General features: G+C 42.3%; 1 protein-coding gene across 3 annotated transcripts in view; it reads right to left on the reverse strand.

The window, feature by feature from the left end:
* LOC115191977 (hepatocyte cell adhesion molecule-like) overlaps nucleotides 1–24,113 on the reverse strand; it is a 152,059-nt gene that overhangs the window by 82,325 nt on the left and 45,621 nt on the right. For 2 of the 3 annotated variants that reach the window (XM_029750051.1, XM_029750053.1), the window contains exons 2-5: nucleotides 4,717–5,037; nucleotides 4,057–4,332; nucleotides 3,800–3,916; nucleotides 3,310–3,380 (exon numbers count right to left, since the gene is read on the reverse strand). In XM_029750051.1, coding sequence (XP_029605911.1) covers nucleotides 3,310–3,380; nucleotides 3,800–3,916; nucleotides 4,057–4,332; nucleotides 4,717–5,037 — 785 coding nt within the window. Of the gene's footprint in view, nucleotides 1–1,654; nucleotides 2,483–3,309; nucleotides 3,381–3,799; nucleotides 3,917–4,056; nucleotides 4,333–4,716; nucleotides 5,038–24,113 lie in introns of those variants that run through there. The other variant, XM_029750050.1, reaches the window with a different exon arrangement.

Raw genomic sequence — 24,113 nt, forward strand, 5'->3', positions numbered from 1 at the left:
TATATCGACATAACCTGAAAGGCCGCTCAGCAAGGAAGAACCCACTGCTCCAAAACCGCCATAAAAAGCCAGACTACGGTTTGCAACTGCACATGGGGACAAAGATCGTACTTTTTGGAGAAATGTCCTCTGGTCTGATGAAACAAAATTAGAACTGTTCGGCCATAATGACCATCATTATGTTTGAAAGAAAAAGGGGAGCTTGCAAGCCGAAGAAAATCATCCCAACCGTGAAGCACGGGGGTGGCAGCATCATGTTGTGGGGGTGCTTTGCTGCAGGAGGGCCTGGTGCACTTCAAAATAGATGGCATCATGAGGAAGGGAAATTATGTGGATATGTTGAAGCAACATCAAGACAGTCAGGAAGTTAAAGCTTGGTCGCAAATGGGTCTTCCAAATGCTCAACGGCCCCAAGCATAATTCCAAAGTTGTGGAAAATGGCTTAAGGACAACAAAGTCGAGGTATTGGAGTGGCCATCACATAGCCCTGACCTCATCCTATAGAAAATTTGTGGGCAGAACTAAAAAAAGCATGTGCGAGCAAGGAGGCCTACAAACCTGATTCAGTTACACTAGCTCTGTCAGGAGGATTGAGCCAAAATTCACCCAATTTATTGTGGGAAGCTTGTGGAAGGCTATCCGAAACGTTTGACCCAACAATTTAAAGGCAACGCTACCAAATACTAATTGAGTGTATGTAAACTTCTGACCCACTGGGAATGTGATGAAAAAAAAAGCTGAAATAAATCACTCTACTATTATTCTGACATTTCACATTGTTAGGGCTAGGGTCCTTTTTTCAGAATTTCCGCCTGACTGACGTGCCCAAAGTAAACTGCCTGTTACTCAGGCCAGAAGCCAGGATATGCATATTTTTGGTAGCATTGGGTAGATAACATTTAAGTTTCTAAAAAAGTTAAAATAATGTCTGAGACTATAACACAATTGATATGGCAGGGGAAAATCCAAAGAGAAAAAAAAAAAAAAAAAGTATTTAAATGATATAAGATACTTGTATGTTCATGAATGTTTAATATTACCATTATTTATTTGAATTGCGATCACTCCAATTTCACCGGATGTTGTCGACTATCCTTATGAAGTTTTCAAATAAAGTGGTGATCCTACCGGACCCAAAACAGGGATTAAATGTCAGGAATTGTGAAAAACTGAGTTTAAATGTATTTGGCTAAGATGTACTGTATGTAAACTTACGACTTCAACTGTAACTGGGCGGCAGGTAGCCTACTGGTTAGAGCATTGGACTAGTAACCGGAAGGTTACTTTGCAAGATAAAAATCTGTCGTTCTGCCCCTGAACAAGGCACTGTTCCTAGGCCGAAAATAAGAATTTGTTCTTTACTGACTTGCCTAGTTAAATAAAGGTAAAATAAAAATATGGGGGATTGACGACCATTTAATATTAGGAAATATCAAAGATTGTATAACTTTAAATGAAATGTATAGTTAAGTCTGCCTTAATATATTGAAGGTCAGTTATAAAAGCTCAGTAAATAAATCTTTATCAGTTTGAATAAGTCATAAGCTTATTTTAGAATAGTGAATTATATCATCTTAATATTCAGTCTCAGTAACTACTATACAAATGAAAGCCTCCAGTGCAACAACTCACTATGGTATCAGTAGATTTTATATTTTTTCAGTTATATACGCATGTTGGCTAACGTAGGTGGAGCACAAAATGCTCTAATAGAAGGAGTGTCTGCAGTAGCGTGCAGGAGGGAGTGATTAACTCTCCCCTAACACTGGGCACCTCCCCATGGGTCGCGACAGAGACTGGACTCGAACCAGGATCTTTAGTGGCAAAGCTAGCCTTAGACCACTGCCCCACTCGGGAGGTCCAAGTGATTGTATTCTTAAAAAGACGACCTACATACTGTGTAGATGAGGACAAGCAATAAATGGTCCATCATAATAAACTAAACTGTTGATTTCGTACATTCAACCTGCATGAACACTATGGTCAAAGCAAGATCTGAACTACACTTAATCATGTCTGCATTTTGTGAAAAGCAGTAAGAGTAAAATGTCAAAGATCTTTTTCTGAGTCAAATGGCAAATCAAGATCTACCACTCAGAAATGTTTCAACAGAATCTACATGGTGAAAATATAATCGTGTGGACTTTGTTTCCAACGTAGCCAAACAGCCTTTATCTCACTAAACAGCTGCTTTTTATATACACAGCTGCTATCCACTGGCAAGCTAAACAATGACCAGCTATAAAAAGATACAGGGGAGGAACCTACATTTTAAACAACAGAACAGACAATACTGAAAAGAAGCTTGGGCCCAGTAATAGCATAGCAAACACACTAGTGAATTATATTAAGAGGTTCCATTTGATTTAGTGTCAACATCCTCGCTGTCAGCCATGCGATGTAATTGGAGTGTATCATAAACTGATGTCAGGTTAGGGTTGTCTCTAAGTGACTCCAGTTCTTGTATACCAGTTCGCACCTCCTAGACAGGGAGAGGGAGGGAGGTAGGGAGGAAAGGATGAAGGGGGGGGTGTAGGAAAGCATCAACAAAAAAGTAAAAATGATTGTGTTACGTTATTAGATACTTTGTACCAGAAGAAGGAAACAATACAAGTCTGATGCTCTCGTCTATTCTCATGGTTCTGGACTAGGTAACTCAACACATCTAGAACCATTCCTAAATCTAGTGGGAGGAACCATGAAGCCAAGCTTAAAAGTCCACTGACTTGGCAAATACTGTAAAAGACATGGGAAGATCAAAGGCATTACTATACTGAACAAAAATATAAGTGCAACAACTTCAAAGATTTTACTGAATTACAGTTCATTAAAGGACGTCAGTCAATTGAAATAACTTCATTACGCTCTAATCTATGATTTCACATGACTGGGCAAGGGCGCAGCAATTGGTGGGCCTGGGAGGGCATAGGTCCACTCACGCGGGAGCCAGGCCCAGACAATCAAAAATGAATTTTTCCCCACAAAAGGGCGTTTTTACAGACAGAAAAAGCCCCCCCCCCCCCCGTGGTCTGCAGTTGTGAGGCCGGTTGAATGGGTAGGTGTCCAAACTTCTGACTGGTACTGTATGTACAATATGAAGTGTGGCTTCTCATTGTGCAACCCAAACATTTCATATGGGCAAAACTGGTTGCAATGACATCAGGCCTGGTATCAAACTCTGGTGGTCTGTGCAACTCAAGACCACATTAACCCACTGGCACAGAGCTAAAGCCTACAGTTGTAGCCATGACTGCTGCAAAAGCTGCTGTATTACATCTATGATTATCAGCCTGTAGCAATTTTACTAACCTGGTTATCAGCTGGTTTAATGTGAGTAATCTCTGCATACAGAATGTCATCTTGCTTTCTTTCAGGTGAATCTATAAAGGCCAATAAAGTAAATTAAATATACAGTGTGGGTGGGAGTAACTGACAGATATGCACAAATGCTCATCCGCAAGACAGGTTCTGAAAACACTAAGGACTCATGTTACTATAGGTACCCGTGTCTGTACTAGCGGTGGTTTTGGCACCAGAGAAGCTATAAAGTAATGATTGTCAGAGTGTGCTTGTGTGTGTGCACCTTCTGCTTTTTCAACATTTAGAGAAGTGGTGTGAGATAATGCAACTGTCTGACCAAGCAGAGGAAGTGTGGAAGATACGCCACTTCATTTGACCTGCATCCGTTGTTCAGGCAAACATTTCCAAAACACTATCCTTGATAATTAAAAAAAGGTTGTGCACAACATGTTTGGACTTTGACAAGGAGAATGACTTCACCCCACTAAAAGCTAAATACCTTCATGTTGCTGTCCGTTTCTCCTCTTCTTAAGACAGATTGCAAGTCCAACAAGTCCTGAAGCAACCAGAACACAGATTACAGCAATAAGAGAACCTTGAGTCGTAGCATCACCATCTAATGTAAAAAGAAAGAAAACAGTATTTTAATTAAAACAGTGTTTCATAAAATGAGCTCCACCATACTTATTGTTTCATATAGAAGTTGGTATTGTCTGCATATCTGCAATGTAACATTGCTACTGTACATGTTTTTACCTGTCACCTTGGAGGGATCACTCTCTATACAGGAATTTGGAACAACAGCTGTCTCCTTGCTGACTGGGTTGGCAGCCTCACATCTGTAAGAGTCTCTGTTCTGTTCATCCACCTTCAGAGGTAGAGAGAGGGTGATGTGGTCAGGGCTGCTGATCTGGTTGAGTATCTCCCCTCCTCTGTACCAGGACAGGGTCACTTCTCTCCCGTTCTCCACAGAACACACCACGCTACAGGAGATGTTATCATGGACCGTCACCTGAGGTTTGGACAGAACATCTGGAAGACAAAATGAAATATGAATTAGTTAAATGGAATTTCTTTAGTGGCAAAGAGCAGTTATCATGTTTTGGACTTATAAATTAATGATATGGAATCATTGAGTCTTGATGAATTTAACTTAATGCCACATCAGCTTGATTTAGGCCAGTGTTTGTAAACAAAGAAATTGCAAACAAAATCTATATGGCCTCATAACATGGTTAAAACTATACTTGTTATATGGCTGATCAGGCCGTGCATCCATAGCTCTATGAATATGGGAGTGGTTACATTTCTCCAGCCCCTCAGCTTTTTAACCAAACCAATAAAGAGATTGCTTTAGTATTGTTTCTACTGCTGAATGCAGCTTTAATGATTTTGTAATTTACAGCACACACTTACAGTACACAGTCAGCTGAAATGCATGTGTCATCTTCTCTTCAGCATCTGCATTCTCCACAGTGTAAACCCCAGAATCATCTATTTGTAGGTCTGACAAAGTGAAGACTCCAGTAACATTGTTCCAGTGAAGGCGGTTTTTAAACCTCTTCTCAAGGTTTGTATTACTTTGTTTACCAGGGTACACCTGTGCAATATTGCCAAGGTCTCCATAAAGTAAATTGCCAGATTTCAACACCCTCTCTGGAAAAGAGAGAAAAGTTCCCACGATGCCTTTCACCTGCCAAGTCTCTGGCTGGTCTGAATGCTGAGGCGAGCAGAGCACTGTGGAGAGAAAGAGACCCAACATCAAAGCATTGACTTAAATATCATAGTTCTAACATTCTGTAGCAAATGACAGTTTCTCAATTGCTTGAGAATGTCCAAACAGAAGTCAATTTTCTTAAAATTAACATGCAGCCCCAAGCTGAAACACGTTTGTAACGTAGACACAGGGAGTCTAGAAGCAAGTCCTTTGTTAAACTCACCAACTGCACATGGAACAATACAAAAACAAGAGAAGCTTCAAAATATGGAAATATGAACAATATTGCTTGGTGAGTGATGAATGGAGGGCTATATACAGGGGAAGTAATCAGGGAGGTGATGAAGTCCAGGTGTGCCTAATGAGGCGCAGGTGTGCGTAATGAGTTGCCAGGACCTGTGGTTAGTATTCCGGCGATGCCGGCGCAGGAGTAGATGTGACAACGCTGGCCAAAATGTAATTTGCAATAATGCATTAAGACCAGCGGCAGTATTAGCATGTAAATCTTGGTGGGGCAACAAATTTGATGCATGCCAGCAAAGACACTACTGTACACAACACATTAATGGCAACAAGCGGTGCCCACAAACTATTAGGGCCTACTTAAAGCTGTCCCAACAGCAGAGCTCTCTTTTCAGCACCATGGATTGAATCCTTACCATTGCTACACCTGGCTATCAGCGAAACAATTCAGCCTCGTTTACTGCCTTTTAAAAAAACATAGCTGATATGGCCAACTTCCTTAAACAAATGTGGTTTCTACTGACAATTAAGATGTACAAACTACAGCATAAGGGAACGATAATGGATAAGAGGCATTCCATAATTTCGATAGACAAAGAGCGAGCGACGACTGACGTAGTCAATATAACTGTTCAGCAACAATTCCTAACATGGGCTGCTCTTACAGCATTTTCCCTGTACACCAAGTAAGAACTGTAGGATAAATAAAGGGGCATATAAAGACAATGAAACATCTTACAATATTAGATTGACATCTCAAAAACAGGCTACATGTGCAGCACCACTGGGTCAGGACAGTAACTTTAAGCAAAATTAAGAAGTGAAAATAGACTAAATTATTAGGGTGAAGCACATGGGCTACTAACATCTTACTACTACTTTATGTATACTGTAGCCATCTCCCTTGCATATTACATAATTTATGCAGCAGCATACAAGACATTTTTGGACTCAACTTGGCTTGTGCTCACTGAAACATGAATGTGGCCCGGTGGTTTTGTCATCAAAGTCTGGCATTCTCTGGATTTATGGTGGGAACTCAGGAAAAAAAAAATAAACAGCCATTCCATTGAATAGCAGGCTAATGTTACCGGTTGCTTTGCACTGCACCACTGATTCCTTCCAAACGACTCATTGTATAAAGGGCACAGGGCGAGACCGATGCATACACGGGAGGCAGATGGTTCGAGTCTGATATTTACTATAATCCAAGGGGGAGACCAGAGAATGGTTATGGACAGGCAAAATATCATAACAAGATCAGAGTCAAGGCAGGCAGGCAGGCAGGCAGGCAGGCAGGCAGGCTCAGGGTCAAGGCGGGCAGGCAGGCTCAGGGTCAAGGCGGGCAGGCAGGCTCAGGGTCAAGGCGGGCAGGCAGGCTCAGGGTCAAGGCGGGCAGGCAGGCTCAGGGTCAAGGCGGGCAGGCAGGCTCAGGGTCAAGGCGGGCAGGCAGGCTCAGGGTCAAGGCGGGCAGGCAGGCTCAGGGTCAAGGCGGGCAGGCAGGCTCAGGGTCAAGGCGGGCAGGCAGGCTCAGGGTCAAGGCAGGGCAGGCAGGCTCAGGGTCAAGGCAGGCAGGCAGGCTCAGGGTCAAGGCAGGCAGGCAGGCTCAGGGTCAAGGCAGGCAGGCAGGCTCAGGGTCAAGGCAGGCAGGCAGGCTCAGGGTCAAGGCAGGCAGGCTCAGGGTCAAGGCAGGCAGGCAGGCAGGCTCAGGTCAAGGCAGGGCAGGCAGGCTCAGGGTCAAGGCAGGCAGGCAGGCTCAGGGTCAAGGCAGGCAGGCAGGCAGGGTCAAGGCAGGCAGGCTCAGGGTCAAGGCAGGCAGGCTCAGGGTCAAGGCAGGCAGGCTCAGGGTCAAGGCAGGCAGGCTCAGGGTCAAGGCAGGCAGGCTCAGGGTCAAGGCAGGCAGGCTCAGGGTCAAGGCAGGCAGGCAGGCAGGCTCAGGGTCAAGGCAGGCAGGCAGGCAGGGTCAGGGTCAAGGCAGGCTCAGGGTCAAGGCAGGCTCAGGGTCAAGGCAGGCTCAGGGTCAAGGCAGGCTCAGGGTCAAGGCAGGCAGGCTCAGGGTCAAGGCAGGCAGGCTCAGGGTCAAGGCAGGCAGGCTCAGGGTCAAGGCAGGCAGGCTCAGGGTCAAGGCAGGCAGGCTCAGGGTCAAGGCAGGCAGGCTCAGGGTCAAGGCAGGCAGGCTCAGGGTCAAGGCAGGCAGGCAGGCAGGCTGGCTCAGGGTCAAGGCAGGCAGGCAGGCAGGCTGGCTCAGGGTCAAGGCAGGCAGGCAGGCTGGCTCAGGGTCAAGGCAGGCAGGCAGGCAGGCTGGCTCAGGGTTAAGGCAGGCAGGCTGGCTCAGGGTCAATGCAGGCAGGCAGGCAGGCTCAGGGTCAAGGCAGGCAGGCAGGCTCAGGGTCAAAGCAGGCAAGTGTCAAAACCGGGAGGACTAGCAAAAGAGCGATAAGAAAAAAGCAGGAGCAAAAAAAACCCACGCTGGTTGACAAGACAAACTGGCAACAGACTAACAGGGAACGTCGGAATAAATACCCAGGGACTAATGGGGAAAATGGGTGACACCTTGAGGTGGGTGGAGACAATCACAAAAACAGGTGAACCAGATCAGGGCATAGCACATTGTTGAATTTGCGATTTCCAACTTGTTGTGTAATCTTTATGTCCAACGGCCGATGAGCACCGATACGTTTTATCTAAAATGTATCTTCATTATTTCTCTTCATATGACAAGGAATAAAAAGGATTTGCCAGTAGATTGTCTACTTGATTTATGATGATGACTGCTAGCTAAGATTTTGAAAGTACGATGTTGACATGATCAGTCCAATCCAAGCTACAGTAGATATAACTTGATTTGACGTCATTTTATCTGTGACCAATGACCTTGAGCCTTCTTGGAAGGGCACTTCTAATCTTATGTCTATGGCAGGACCCAAATGGCTCACATTCTTGATGTCTACCCTTACTAAAGGCAGGTGATGCAGTGTCCCCATTAGTGACAGAACACTGAGCCAATCACGGTGCAATTCTGAGCCAATCATGGTCCCATTTTCTGCTGGCCTGCCCCACCACCAAAGAAAGCACCGAGCTAGGCTGAAACACATGCATTTTGGAGATGCCTATTTGTACGTGGCTTTATTAACTCAATTATATAGATTTTTTACACTGTTTGCAAACTGATGTGACACGTATTAATACAAAACTAATACGCAAAACAGGCAAGCCCCCCCACCAAAAAATAAACAAATAAATACATTTTTTTTAAAAATTAAAAAAAATTGGTATATCCTATATATTTTTGGGGGGCAAAAATTATGGGGCTCCCGAATGACGGGTCGCTACTGATTATGACTCAAAACATGAAATACTTGAAATAAAATCAACAACCTCAACATCAAAACGTATTACTTATCTAATGAAAAGTTCACTCACTCGTTACATAATGGCCCAATAAATACTAACTACAACTATCAATATACCCTAACATGGTTAACCCCTCTTTTATATTTCTGTGCCATTTGTTGATACTATAATTATACTATGCACCATAAAAGACAACTAAACATACAACAGCATGGGCTGTATGCTTTTTTCCTAAAATAATTTGACCAAAGATGACCAATGCAGATAAAATGTTACTCAAGAACATGAATATCCAGACTCAAATACTTTATTTTACTTTTTTCAATTTTGTCCTTTACAAATTCAATGATGCTGTACAGTATATACAGAGAATAAAAATAAAATAAACCAAGCTAACAAATAACTGCAAAAAAAAAATATTAAATGCAACATAAATACAGTATACACCACATTCATCTCCATTCGTTCTTGTCGATCAGGCCCACGTCTTCATCAACATCACCCTGGATGTTTTCCCTTGCAATGGAGAGAAGAAAAAAATATCCTTGTATCCTTCCACCTCTCCTCTGCCTCTTACTTGGTCCATTCTTGCAAACAGCAATTCAGAGGTGAGTGACCTCTTTAATGCATGAATAAGGACTGATTGCTGATTGAACAATTGTGCAAAGAAGTTTTGCACGCATGTAGATGAGGTTCACATTAATTGGAGTCATTTGTATCAGCTGTGACCAAATGTTTTAATTTCGCTTGACCTGATTTGCTCAACTGAATTTTGCCTGTTTTGTTGAGATTTGTGTTTACTGTTTTGCAAAAAATTGCTTAGCATTTGCATTTGGTGTGAAAGCCTTTACAGTTTTGCAAAGAATAATACTGTTTTGCTCATTAGGTTATGATGTAGATCATTGTCATTAAAATCGCCTTAGCAATCGAGAAAAACTGTAAAGGCCTGATGTGATGTAGACGGTTAGGAAAGAAATTACAGGACTGGTAGTTCTATGAATATGTTTGCATACACTCATAGAAGAACCCTTTTTGGTTCTAGTTAAAACCATTTTGGGTTCCATGTAGAGCCTCCTGGGGTAAGGGTTCCACATGGAACCCAAAAGGGTTCTACCTGAAACTGAAAACGGTTCTTCTAGACAGCACTTTTTTTTCTAAGAGTGTACACACTGAAATTAAGTTCACATGGAAATAAAGACTATCTCAGCAGATTCTTCTTCTGCTGTTAATGGCACAATCACTAAAATGCCATCAGGACACCAGGACACCTCGGCAAGACGGAGCTGCTCTTCCTCCCGGGGAAGGACTGCCCGTTCCATGATCTCGCCATCACGGTTGACAACTCCCTTGTGTCCTCCTCCCAGAGTGCTAAGAACCTTGGCGTGATCCTGGACAACACCCTGTCGTTCTCCACTAACATCAAGTCGGTGACCCGATCCTGTAGGTTCATGCTCTACAACATTCGCAGAGTACGACCCTGCCTCACACAGGAAGCGGCGCAGGTCCTAATCCAGGCACTTGTCATCTCCCGTCTGGATTCCTGCAACTCGCTGTTGGCGGGGCTCCCTGCCTGTGCCATCAAACCCCTACAACTCATCCAGAACGCCGCAGTCCGTCTGGTGTTCAACCTTCCCAAGTTCTCTCACGTCACCCCGCTCCTCCGCTCTCTCCACTGGCTTCCAGTTGAAGCTCGCATCCGCTACAAGACCATGGTGCTTGCCTACGGAGCTGTGAGGGGAACGGCACCTCCGTACCTTCAGGCTCTGATCAGGCCCTACACCCAAACAAGGGCACTGCGTTCATCCACCTCTGGCCTGCTCGCCTCCCTACCTCTGAAGAAGCACAGTTCCCGCTCAGCCCAGTCAAAACTGTTCGCTGCTCTGGCACCCCAATGGTGGAACAAGCTCCCTCACGATGCCAGGGCAGCGGAGTCAATCACCACCTTCCGGAGACACCTGAAACCCCACCTCTTTAAGGAATACCTGGGATAGGATAAAGTAATCCTTCTAACCCCCCCCACCCCCCCTTTAAAAGATTTAGATGCACTATTGTAAAGTGGTTGTTCTACTGGATATTATAGGTGAATGCACCAATTTGTAAGTCGCTCTGGATAAGAGCGTCTGCTAAATGACTTAAATGTAAATGTAAATGAAGGCAAAAAAGATCATCAAGGACAATAACCAACCGAGCCACTGCCTGTTTACCCTGCTTCCATCCAGAACGTGAGGTCAGTACAGGTGCATCAAAGCTGGGACAGAGAGATTGAAAAACAGCTTCTATCTCAAGGCCATCAGATTGTTAACTTCTTGGGGCTATGTGGGACGTTAGCGTGCCACCCGTGGCGCACCCTATCAACAGCAGGTGCATTTCAAGAGCGGCAAATTTGAAACCAAATAAATGTCAAAATTCAAATTTCTCAAACATACAACTAACTTACACCCTTTGAAAGATAAACATCTCCTTAATCTAACCACGTTGTCCGATTTCAAAAAGGTTTTACGGGGAAAGCATAAAGTTAGGTTATGTTAGGAGAGTACATTGACAATAGCTGTGTGTAATGTATTGTCGATTCAAAGACAGGCGTCACCAAAACCATAAAATCAGCTAAAATTATGCACTAACCTTTTACAATCTCCATCAGATGACACTCCTAGGACATTATGTTAGACAATGCATGCATTTTTAGTTCTATCAAGTTCATATTTATATCTAAAAACAGCGTTTCACTATGGCGTTGATGTTCAGGAAATCGTTTCCCTCCAATACCGGCAGTCAAGTCATGACAACAAAATAATTAATTAATATTAGAAAACATTGGTAAAATATTATATTGTCATTCAAAGAATTATAGATTTACATCTCTTGAACGCAATGGACTTGCCAGATTTAAAATTAACCTTACTGGGAAATCACACTTTGCAATAATCTGAGCACTGCGCCCAGAAAAATACGCATTGCGATACAGACTAACCGCCATGTTGGAGAGATCAAAAATCGAAAATACTATGTACATAATCCATTACCTTTGATTCTCTTCATCAGATGTCACTTCCAAAGAATCCCAGGTCCATAACGAATGTAGTTTTGTTAAAAAAAGCTCATCATTTATGTCCAAAAACCTCCGTGTTGTTAGCACATGATCTAAGCCAGCCGGGACTTCACTTCACGTTAACGAACGGAAAAAATATATTTAAGTTCGTTCAAACATGTCAAACGTTGTATAGCTTAAATCATTAGTGCCTTTTTTAACCAGAACATGAATAAAATTCAAGGCGGACGATTGGGATCTCTTTTAAAATGTTTCGGAACGAGAGTACCCACCATCAACTCGCACGCCAGGGGTCTAATCGGCCATCACAGTTCCAAGTCTCTTATTCGGTCAGATCTCACAGTATAAGACTCAAAACACTTTGTAAAGGCTGGTGACATCTAGTGGAAGCAATAAGAAGTGCCAAAACATTCCTCAGCCCCTTTGTTTTCCAATGGCATAGTCTTAAAGTCAATTCAACACATCAGGTATCCACTTCCTGTCAGAATCTGTCTCAGGGTTTTGCCTGCCAAATGAGTTCTGTTATACTCACAGACACCATTCAAACAGTTTTAGAAACTTTAGGGTGTTTTCTATCCATATATAATAAGTATATGCATATTCTAGTTACTGGGTAGGATTAGTAACCAGATTAAAATCGGGTACATTTTTTTATCCAGCCGTGAAAATACTGCCCCCTATACCCTAACAGGTTAAAGAGCCATCACTAGCACAGAGAGGCAGCTGCCTACCTACAGACTTGATATCATTGGCCACTTTAATAAATGGAACACTAGTTACTTTAATAACGCCACTTTAATAATGTTTACATATCTCACATATGTATATTCTGTATCCTACACTATCTCTTCTATACTATCTACTGCATCTTAGCCGCTCTGTCACTGCTCATCCATATATTTTATATTTATATATTCTTATCACATTCCTTTACTAGATTGTGTGTATTAGGTTTTGTTGTGGAATTGTTAGATATTACCTGTTAGATACTGCTTGCACTGTCGAATCTAGAAGCATAAGCATTTTGCTACACTTGCAATAACATCTGCTAACAATGTGTAATGACCAATACAATTTGATTTGATTTGAATTAAAGGTATACAGAGGCACCAGAGCATCATGGTGCAGAGAGCTCTGCAGATCATTCCATACATTGGGCGCAAATTTATTTTATGCAGATTTACCTAATTCTGTTGTGATCAATGGGACATCTATGAGACATTAGGATATGCAATTTATAGATAAGGGCAGGAACGGGTGCTCTCGAGCAGCTAGATGTTCTTTACCATTTGGCCATCAGATTTACCACCAATGCTCCTTATAGGACACATCACTGCACTCTATACTACTCTGTAAACTGGTCATCTCTGTATACCCGTTGCAAGATCCACTGCTTGATGCTTATTTATAAAACCCTCTTAGGCCTCACTCCCTTCCATCTGAGATATCTACTGCAACTGTGGTTGTCTTAGCTCTCTCTTTATTTAGTGTTGTGGTATCTCTTGTCGTGATGTGTCTTTTGTCCTATATTGGTATATTTTTTATCCCAGCCCCAGTCACGGCAAGAGGCCTTTTGCCTTCTAGTACTGTAGGCCGTCATTGTAAATAAGAATTTGTTCTTAACTGACTTGCCTAGTTAAATAAAGGTTAAATAAAAATAGCATCGAGAGTTAGCCATCCCTGTGATCGGGTCTGGTAACTCGTATGTCTGTAATTGAACAATGAAGTAAGGTATGACAGAAGTTTGCACAAGAGAGCTTTATAAACAAAAAGAGAGCAGTGTATTGATCTACAAGACTTAGGAGAGGGCCAGCCTACTTTCTGATATAGAATGCAATGATTTGTAATGAACCCGTCATCCGTAATAAAGCTAAGTAAAAAAATAAAAAAATAAACTGAATCTAATGGTTTCAGTGTAGTGGCAGTTGCATTCATATAAATGGAGTCACCGTAGTCTAGTACTGGCAGGAAAGTTGACTGAATTATCTGCTTTCTGCTGTTCAAGAAGAGGCATGATCTATTACAAAAAAGAAGCCCATTTTTATTCTCAACTTCTTAACTAACTCATCCATAAGCTTTTTAAAAGATAACTTTTCGTCAATCCAGATGACCAGATATTTAAAAGCGAGACACAATCAACGTGGGCACAATCCAATGTACATGTGCATAAATCATCAGATACATTTTTAGGTGAATTGGAAAACATCATGAACTTGGTTTTAAATTTATAAAGTGTTAATTTCAGTTCAACAAAGGCAGATTGCAGCTCTGAAAAAGTCTGGTTAACAGTGGGGGCAATAGCATACACAAAAGTGCCATCTGCATACAGGCGTATGTTACAATTTTTTGCAGAGAGACCAATATTATTTACTTAAACAGTAAAAATGACAGAACCTAAAATCAACCCGTGGGACACCTTTCCTAATATCAAGGAAACACGATTTAACAATATCAGACAACACTGTGTCCTATCTGTCAGGTTGATTATAAACCAGAGCCGCAGGAAAATGTGTGGTGAGACAGCATGCCCAAGTAGTTTTCAATCTGGTGTGGCGGAGCCGCCACATCGATTGCGTTTATACATACAGTTGAAGTCGGATGTTTACATACACCTTAGCCAAATACATTTAATCTCAGTTTTTCACAATTCCTGACATTTAATCCTAGTAAAAATGTCCTGTCTTAGGTCAGTTAGGATCACCACTTTATTTTAAGAATGTAAAATGCCAGAATAATAGTTGAGATAATTGTTTATTTCAGATTTTATTTCTTTCATCATATTCCCAGTGGGTCAGAAGTTTATATACACTCATTTAGTATTTGGTAGCATTGCCTTTAAATTGATTAACTTGGGTCAAACGTTTCGGGTAGCTGTCCACAAGCTTCCCACAATAGGTTGGGTGAATTTTGGCCCATTCCTCCTGACAGAGCTGGTGTAACGGAGTCAGGTTTGTAGGCCTCCTTGCTCGCACATGCTTATTCAGTTCTGCTCACAAATGTTCTATAGGATTGAGGTCAGAGCTTTGTGATGGCCACTCCAATACCTTGACTTCGTTGTCCATAAGCCATTTTGCCACAACTTTGGATTTTTGCTTGGGGTCATTGTCCATTTGGAAGACCTATTTGCAACCAAGCTTTAACTTCCTGACTGATGTCTTGAGACGTTGCTTCAATATATCCACGTAATTTTCTATCCTCACGATGCTATTTATTTTGTGAAGTGCACCAGTCCCTCTTGCAGCAAAGCACCCCCACAACATGATGCTGCCACCCCCGTGCTCCACGGTTGGGATGGTGTTCTTTGGCTTGCAATACTCCCCTTTTTCCTCCAAACATAACGATGGTCATTATGGCCAAACAGTTCTATTTTTGTTTCATCAGACCAGAGGACATTTCTCCAAAAAGTACAATATTTGTCCCCATGTGCAGTTGCAAACCGTAGTCTGGCTTTTTTATGATGGTTTTGGAGCAGTGGCTTCTTCCTTGCTGAGCGGCCTTTTAGGTCATGTCGATATAGGACTCGTTTTACTGTGGATATAGATACTTTTGTACCCGTTTCCTCCAGCATCTTCACAAGGTCCTTTGCTGTTGTTCTGGGATTGATTTGCACTTTTCGCACCAAAGTAGAATTTTCTCTAGGAGACAGAACGTGTTTCCGTCCTGAGCGGTATGACGGCTGCATGGTCCCATGGTGTTTATACTTGCGTACTATTGTTTGTACAGATGAACGTGGTACCTTCAGGCGTTTGTAAATTGCTCCCAAGCATGAACCAGACTTGTAGAGGTCTACAATTTCTTTTCTTAGGTCTTGGCTGATTTCTTTTGATTTTCCCATGATGTCAAGCAAAGAGGCACTGAGTTTGAAGGTAGGCCTTGAAATACATCCACAGGTACACCTCCAATTGACTCAAATGATGTCAATTACCTTATCAGAAGCTTCTAAAGCCATGACATTTTCTGGAATTTTCCAAGCTGTTTAAAGGCACAGTCAAGTTAGTGTATGTAAACTTCTGACCCACTGTTGGCTGGATGTACTTTCGGTGGTGGACCATTCTTTATATGCACGGGAAACTGTTGAGTGTGGAAAACACAGCAGCATTTAATTTCTTGACAAAAAACAGTACGCTCTGGCACCTACTACCATACCCCGTTCAAAGACACTTAACTATTTTGTCTTACCCATTCACACTCTGAATGGCAGACATACACAATACATGTCTCAAGGCTTAAAAATCCTTATTTAACCCATCTCCTTCCCTTCCTCTACACTGATTGAAGTGGATTTAACTAGTGACATCAATAAGGGATCGTAGCTTTCACCTGGTCAGTCTGTCATTGAAAGAGCAGGTGTTCTTAATGTTATGTATTCTCAGTATAGTTATGGCTAGCATAGCTAGAAGATGAGACCTCAGTCACTTGGAAAGTAACCACATTTAAAATTGCAGTTCAACTAGCTGATGTTCCACAGAGGAGCAGTATGTAAGGTGTTGTTGGTACGGAACTCAGAGTTAAAGACATAATCAACAAAGGGTAACAGTGGTCGGAAGCATATACTCCTGAATCAATTGACTGCGAATTTCAATTTAGGGTGTGAGATGTTACGTTTAGAGGTAAACTCACTCTGGCAGGCAAAAAAGCCAAATACTCCATCTAAACATGATGTGACATGTTCTATAAACATCTCACATCAAATTCATTTTACAAAATATACTGAACAAAAATATAAACGTGGCAAGATTTTACTGAGTTACAGTTCATATAAGGAAATCAGAGAATTGAAATAAATAAATTCGGCCCTAATCAAATGTATTTCATATGACTGGTCAGGGGCGCAGCCACGTGGAAGCCAGGCCCACCCACGGCCCAGCCAATCTGAATGAGTTTTTGCCCACAAGAGAGCTTTATTACAGACAGAAATGGTGCCGGAGAAAAAGGTTGACGTTTTACGTGTCCCCAACCGATTGTGTTTTTTTGTTGGTGATTGTAACTTATTTATTTACTTATTTTGTACATAATGCTGCCTTCTGGACATCAGGACTGCGATTACTCACCACGGACTGGCAGAATCCTTTTTTTCCTTTAACGAGTCTAACGAGCCTTACGCGAATGATATACTGCTTTCTCGGGAACAGGCCCAGATCCTCGTGATTTGCGTGAAGAGGAGGTGGAGGAAATGGGACCAGAGGGCAGCCTGCTTTCTGAGAATTCGTAGCGATCAAATAAACCCCCAATTCCTTCCATTTTGCTAGCAAACGTGCAATCTTTGGAGAACAAAATTGATGACCTATGCGGAAGATTAAACTACCAACGGGACATTCAAAACTGTAATATCGACGACACCATCAACATACAACTGGCTGGTTATACGCTGTACTGGCAAGATAGAACAGCAACGTCTGGTATGACAAGGGGCGGCAGACTATGTATTTTTGTAAATAACAAAATATCTATGGAAGTCTGGAGCTATTGCTCGCCTGAGGAAGAGTATCTCATGATAAGTTGTAGACCACACTATCTACCTACAGAGTTTTCATCTGTATTTTTCGTAGCTGTTCACATACTACCACAGACTGAGGCTGGCACTAAGACAGCATTAAATTAGCTGCATTCTGCCATAAGCAAACAAGAAAATGCTCACCGAGAGGCGGCGCTCCTAGTATCCGGGGACTTTAATGCAGGGAAACTTAAAAACAAAATTTCTACAGCCGAGAGCTGCCCAGTGACACGAGCCTAACAGATGAGCTAAATTACTTCTATGCTCGCTTCCAGGCAAATAACACTGAAACATGCATGAGAGCACCAGCTGTTCCAGAAGACTGTGTGATCACGCACTCCGCAGCTGATGTGAGTAAGACCTTTAAACAGATCAACATTCACAAGGCCGCAGGGCCAGTCGGATTACCAGGATGTGTACTGCGAGCAAGCGCTGACCAACTGGCAAGTGTCTTCACTGACATGTTCAACCCATCCTGTCTGAGTCTGTAATACCAACATCTTTTAAACACAGTGCCTGTGCCCAAGAACACTAAGGTAACCTGCCTAAATGACTACTGACCCGTAGCACTCACGTCTGTAGCCATGAAGTGCTTTGAAAGGCTGGTCATGGCTCACATCAACACCATTATCCCAGAAACTCTAGACCCACTCCAATTTGCATACCGCCCCAACATATCCACAGATGATGCAATCTCTATTGCACTCCACACTGCCCTTTCCCACCTGGACAAAATAAACACCTATGTGAGAATGCTATTCATTGACTACAGCTCAGTGTTCATCACCATAGTGCCCTCAAAGCTCATTAATAAGCTAAGGACCTTGGGACTAAACACCTCCTTCTGCAACTGGATCCTGGACTTCCTGGCGGGCCGCCCCGCAGGTGGTAAGGGTATGTAACAACACATCCACCACGCTGATCCTCAACACAGGGGCCTCTCAGGGGTGCATGCTCAGTCCCCTCCTGTACTCCCTGTTCACTCATGACTGCACGGACAGGCACGACTCCAACACCAACATTAAGTTTGTAGATGACAACAGTGGTAGGCCTGATCACCGACAACAACGAGACAGCCAATAGGGAGGAGGTCAGAAACCTGGCCGTGTGGTACCAGGATATCAACCTCTCGCTCAACGTGATCATTGACAAAGGAGATGATTGTGGTCTACAGGAAAAAGAGGACCGAGCACACCCCCATTCTAATTGACAGGCTGCAGTGGAGCAGGTTGAGAGCTTCAAGTTCCTTGGTGTCCACATCACCAACAAACGAACATGGTCTCCAAGACAGTCGTGAAGAGGGCACGACACAACCTATTCCCCCTCAGGAGACTGAAAAGATTTGGCATGGGTCCTCAGATCCTCAAAAGGTTCTACAGCTGCACCATCGAGAGCATCCTAACTGGTTGCATCACTGCCTGGTATGGCAACTGCTTGGCTTCCGACCGCAAGGCTGCATATTCCCTCGCTATTGTTATTTTAATATTATTTTTACTTTTATTTCTTTTTTTTCTTTTTCTCAAAACTGCATTGTTGGTTAGGGGCTTGTAAGTAAGCATTTCACTGTAAGGTGAGAACACAGTCCTTCTTAAACACAGTCCTGCTTAGCATGCAGAGAAACTCCTTAAACAAGAGGGAGTTGGTGTGGTTGAATTTGTACATTTGCTTAACCTAATGTTTTTGTAGGGTAATTGAATACTGTTGTATTCGGCGCATGTGACAAATACAATTTGATTTGATGTTGTAGAACTATCTCAAAGATGATCAAAAGAAACAGGATGCACTTGAGCTCAATTTTGAGTCTCATAGAAAAGGGCCTGAATACTTATGTAAATCATTGTAAATCAAAGGTAAGATACATTTTGTCCCTCAAAAAGAGCTGTTTCTGTCTAACTTATTCTGTGTGCATTCATCCTCTCACTTCATATTCTCCAGAGAATCTTTGAATGTTGATGGAGCAGAGATCAATGTTAGTGAGAGAAAGTAGGTTGGTTGAAATTGAAACCAAATGGGCTAGTAACACAACGCTGCTTGGAAGAGTCTTTGGAATCTCCCTGATATAAAGCTTGTCTGCGGGTGACTGAACTCAGGAATATGTTTGGGAGGAGCAGCCAGATCGTGGGAGGGTTGGGGACCTGTATGGGGTAACCAGAGATCTGTGTGGGTATGTTGTGTCAGCTAACTCAGCCAGGTGAAACTTTGAAGATTACACTTGGTAGGGGTGGGTGGGATAAACAAGCTGTGTGGGTGGATGAAATTTGCCAGTTTATCTCATCAACTGATTTAACGTTTAAATTAATCATTTACCCTGGCAACAATCAGACATACAGTGCTGGGGGCCCAGGTCCGAGTTTGGGAAACCCTCCTCTAGATGACAGATTGATATTGATATTGCAGCTTATCTATTGATCATATTTTCAAACAGCCTATGAAATATGATGCAATAGATAGAATGGAAAACTGCCTGAAGGCCAGGGTATCAGACCAGGGTATTATGTAGATTACAATGAAGGTTACTGAGTGTTAATGTCCATTAGAATGGTAAATGGTAGTTCATGTGTCAAGACAAATAAATGCAGTTCAAAAGAAAATGCTATAAAAGGTGCAGCTGCTACATCTTTTCAATACTGTATTTGAAAGTTATTACACATTGCCTCTATCAGATCAGAGTAGCATGTGTCTTTCTATGACCATGGTGTGGTCCTGATAGAAATGTGCTGTATAGAACATACTGTACAGCCACCTCTTCTGTACACCACTCTGCAATAATCTTTGAATAAGGTCCTGATGTTAGTCTCAAAACAACACCCACAAACAGAGAGAGAGTGGGAGCCTTGTGGTTGCTTTAGCTCAAGTAAAACTACAGAAATGCATGTATCAAAATTAACAAGTGTCAACATACAGTAAGTACATGGATTCCATCAACCCCCACAATACCCCCATATTGTCTGTGTGTGTGTGTGTGTGTGTGTGTGTGTGTGTGTGTGTGCCTCTCTATCGCCATCTATGTCAGCGTGTTGTTATCACTTATTTGTTCTCTCTGAGGTCAGTAACCTGTGTCAGTCGCTGTCATTCTCACTTGCTTATATGGGAGATGTGGTACCGCCCTCTATCTCAGCAAACTGGATGCAGTCTATCACAGTGCCATCCGTTTTGTCACCAAGCCCCATATACCACCCACCACTGCGACCTGTATGCTCTAGTCGGCTGGCCCTCGCTACATATTCGTCGCCAGACCCACTGGCTCCAGGTCATTTATAAGTCTTTGCTAGGTAAAGCTCCGCCTTATCTCAGCTCACTGGACACGATAACAACACCCACCCGTAGCACGCGCTCCAGCAGGTATATCTCACTGGTCATCCCCAAAGCCAACACCTCCTTTGGCCGCCTTTCCTTCCAGTTCTCTGCTGCCAGTGACTGGAACGAATTGCAAAAATCGCTGAAGCTGGAGACTTACATTTCCCTCACTAACTTTAAACATCAGCTATCTGAGCAGCTAACCGATCGCTGCAGCTGTACATAGCCCATTCAATCTACCTACCTCATCCCCATATTGTTTTTATTTACTTTTTTGCATACCAGTATTTCTACTTGCCCATCATCATCTGCACATCTATCACTCCAGCGTTAATTTGCTAAATTGTAATTACTTCGCTACTATGGCCTATTTATTGCCTTACCTCCTCACGCCATTTGCGCACACTGTATATAGATTATTTTTTTCTATTGTGTTATTGACTGTATGCTTGTTTATTCCATGTGTAACTCTGTGTTGTTGTTTGTGTCGCACTGCTTTGCTTTATCTTGGCCAGGTCGCAGTTGTAAATGAGAACTTGTTCTCAACTAGCCTACCTGGTTAAATAAAGGTGAAATAAAAATAAATAAATAAAAAATCTCTGCACAGCTTCTCTCAAGCAAGAGAGCTGACACCACAAACCATGCTCTCAGTCCCTTGCACCCACATTTAACAGACGCTCTTACTCACAGTAAGTGCCTACAACTAAAGTACAGTAGGTAAGACAACATACAGTATCACAATCATTCCAAAATAACCAGCATCAGCAAGTTCTGTGCTAGTAAGATCTGTATTAGTAAGCTAGTCAAATTATAGACCCCTGTGCCTAACTTTCAACCTTAATTTTCCTTTCGAAGCAGGCAAAACTAACAGAACTAAATGGCGGCCAATGTTCTGGGGTCAGAGGCAATAGGACGGCCACCCGCTACATATAGCCAGAATTCGCTTGAATCGTGTGGTAATAATGGTTTGCCAGGCTTAGCCCGAAACTGGAAAGTGTGTGGTTGCCATGCACAGGCAGTAGGGCAGACGTGTGCAGTAGTGTGCAGTAGTAAACGAGTGCACACTTCAGGAAGGAGGAGATATTATTTGGAGGCAAAATTACTCACATGACAGTAGAGTGAATGGTCACTATAGCTCTGAAGTGTGCTCTCCTGTTATCCTCCGTCAGATCAGACCATAGACAGATCAGACCACAGACAGTCTCATGAGGCTTTATTCACAGACATTTAATAAAGAAAACCATTGAGACCAGGTTCTCATTTCCAATGGTGCCCTGAGAACAACTATTTAACAATGTGAGAAACAATTCAAACATGATCACTACAGTTTCAACATTTCAAATACATTCGTAGAAACAAATATATACAGTCAATCAGAGCACTAAATTCACATTATGGGACCAAATAATGAAGTTTTAGAGGGACCTGTAGGTCATTCCAGGACTGAGGGGCACGGTAACTGAAAGCAGTCTTCCCTAACTCAGAGGAGACCCGTGGAACCTCTAGAACCAACCATTCTTAAGAGCGAGTCTTATAGTTAATACATTTCCAATTTAGATGTGAGGAGAGGTAGTGTGGGTTTTCTGGAGAAGTGCTTTATATTAAAAAAAATTGCCTGGTAGTCAGAGACTCTCAGCCAACAGAACTATATAAGAGACAATTATGCTTACGGAAATTATCACCAGTGATAAAAAGCTGGCTGAGTGGTAGACTGAATCGAGAGGTTTTAACACTGAGGCTGCCACGTGCATATAGATTGAGTTGCCATTGTCAATTACTGGGAGATATTTTCAAAAGTGAGACAGGATTTATTTCTATACAGGAAACCAATCTTTTCTCAGTTTTACAAATGTGTATTTTAAAGGACAGTTTATCGTCAATCCAAATATATAGATTCCTATGATGCTCAACTAGCTCAATTTGGGCTCCTTTTGGGGTGGGGTACTACGATAAAATATGGAATTGTTTTTAGATGATCATACTATGGATCATTTAGCTATTTGATTTTGCATTTTAGGACACCTTTATAAAGAATTTGATAGAATATCGAATTTGGCTTTTACTACTGTAGCTCAAAACCACCTCCATACTTCCACTCGTTTGTATGGGTTACCTTCAGACGAGTCCCTTGACACTTGTAGGTTGTAGAGCAAAACTGAGACTCTCCCCATAGTCGTTATTATAGTTTGTAGGCCAAACCATTCTGATTCTACAGACGTTTTTGTAAGAAGACCGATTTTCAGGATGTCTCATGGTCTGACAAACACCTCAGATGCGGAAGGGCGACATAGGCGGATGTGGTGATTTGAGACGCAGCCCATGCAAGACAACGGATATCTCTAGCTTAAACATACGGATTTTGATGGGATTTTTTTATTATGTTACTTAGATTGACGCACATATGCGTCAATAGACTCCTAAGGTACAGATACGCATGTCTTAAGCATACATTTTATGAGACCTGGTGAAAAATATAAATTTGATTTTAGCAATATTTACCACTAATTTTAGATGGGTGAGCAATTATTGAATTGAATCAAAGCCAAGCTACAGGTCATGAAGGACCTGCTGCACTGAGGGGGCACAGGAATAAACTGTGTCATCCCAAATCTAACTGCCTGTAGATCAGCACCTGAAGCAAGGATATGTATATTCTTGATACAATTTGAAAGGAAACACTGAAGATTGTGGAAATGTGAAATTAATGTAGGAGAATAACACATTAGATTTGGTAAAAGATAATACTAACAAAAAAACATTTGTTTCTTTTTTTGTGTTCCATCATCTTTGAAATGCAAGAGAAAGGCCATACTTTCAGATAGGAGTCTAGGTATAATTTAGATGTTGGCCACCAGCAGCAATGTGTGTGCAAAGTTTGTCTGATCCAGTGAAGTATTACATTACTGCACAAAAGTCTGCCAGGAGTTTGCCCAAATGTGCCGAATTGGTAAATTGATACATTTTCAAGTACATAACTAGAGAAACCATACAAAAATGCTATGGTAATAAAAAATATAAGTTTACACACTCCCAGGAGGGTCATACATGATTGCTCATTAGCTTATACGCTAACTTTCACACATCTAGATGGCCGGGCGGGGTGGGTGTGGAGCAAGACCAGTGACATGCATGACGAGGGCTGTATTGCTCAGATGGGTTAGGGCTTCTCTAGACCCTGATAAATTGCTAATGATGCTTCTGATAGCAAATTATGATAGAACAGAGGATGAGGACCTTAAGGAAAAATTTGAGGACACTAATTTGAACGAGTTGCCAAACTATTTCTCTGATGATGACGGTGATGATCATGATGATGATGATGATGAGGTTAAGCAACACCATGCCACACCGGGTTCATAGGCGTTGTCCACAAAGGGGTTTCTGGAAATGTTGTTCTAAGGATGGTAGTGGACATTACTATCATGCTGATCCATTGGAGTGTGCTAGATGTCAAAGAGATGACTGTCCACTCTGTAATAACGAAGAGTGCTCACCTGTTTAGAGTAATAGTGAACATGTGTTTTAATAACTAAAGCTTATTTTACTTACGCCATTGTCGCATGCACTGCTTTATGTATTAAATATTTGCTTGTCGATGTCTATGAAGACATACCATTGAATCGTATAAACTGTATGCATCCTTGGTTCGTGCAGGTGAC

This window comes from Salmo trutta, chromosome 4 (genome assembly GCF_901001165.1).
Source record: "Salmo trutta chromosome 4, fSalTru1.1, whole genome shotgun sequence".
Classification (NCBI taxonomy): domain Eukaryota; kingdom Metazoa; phylum Chordata; class Actinopteri; order Salmoniformes; family Salmonidae; genus Salmo; species Salmo trutta.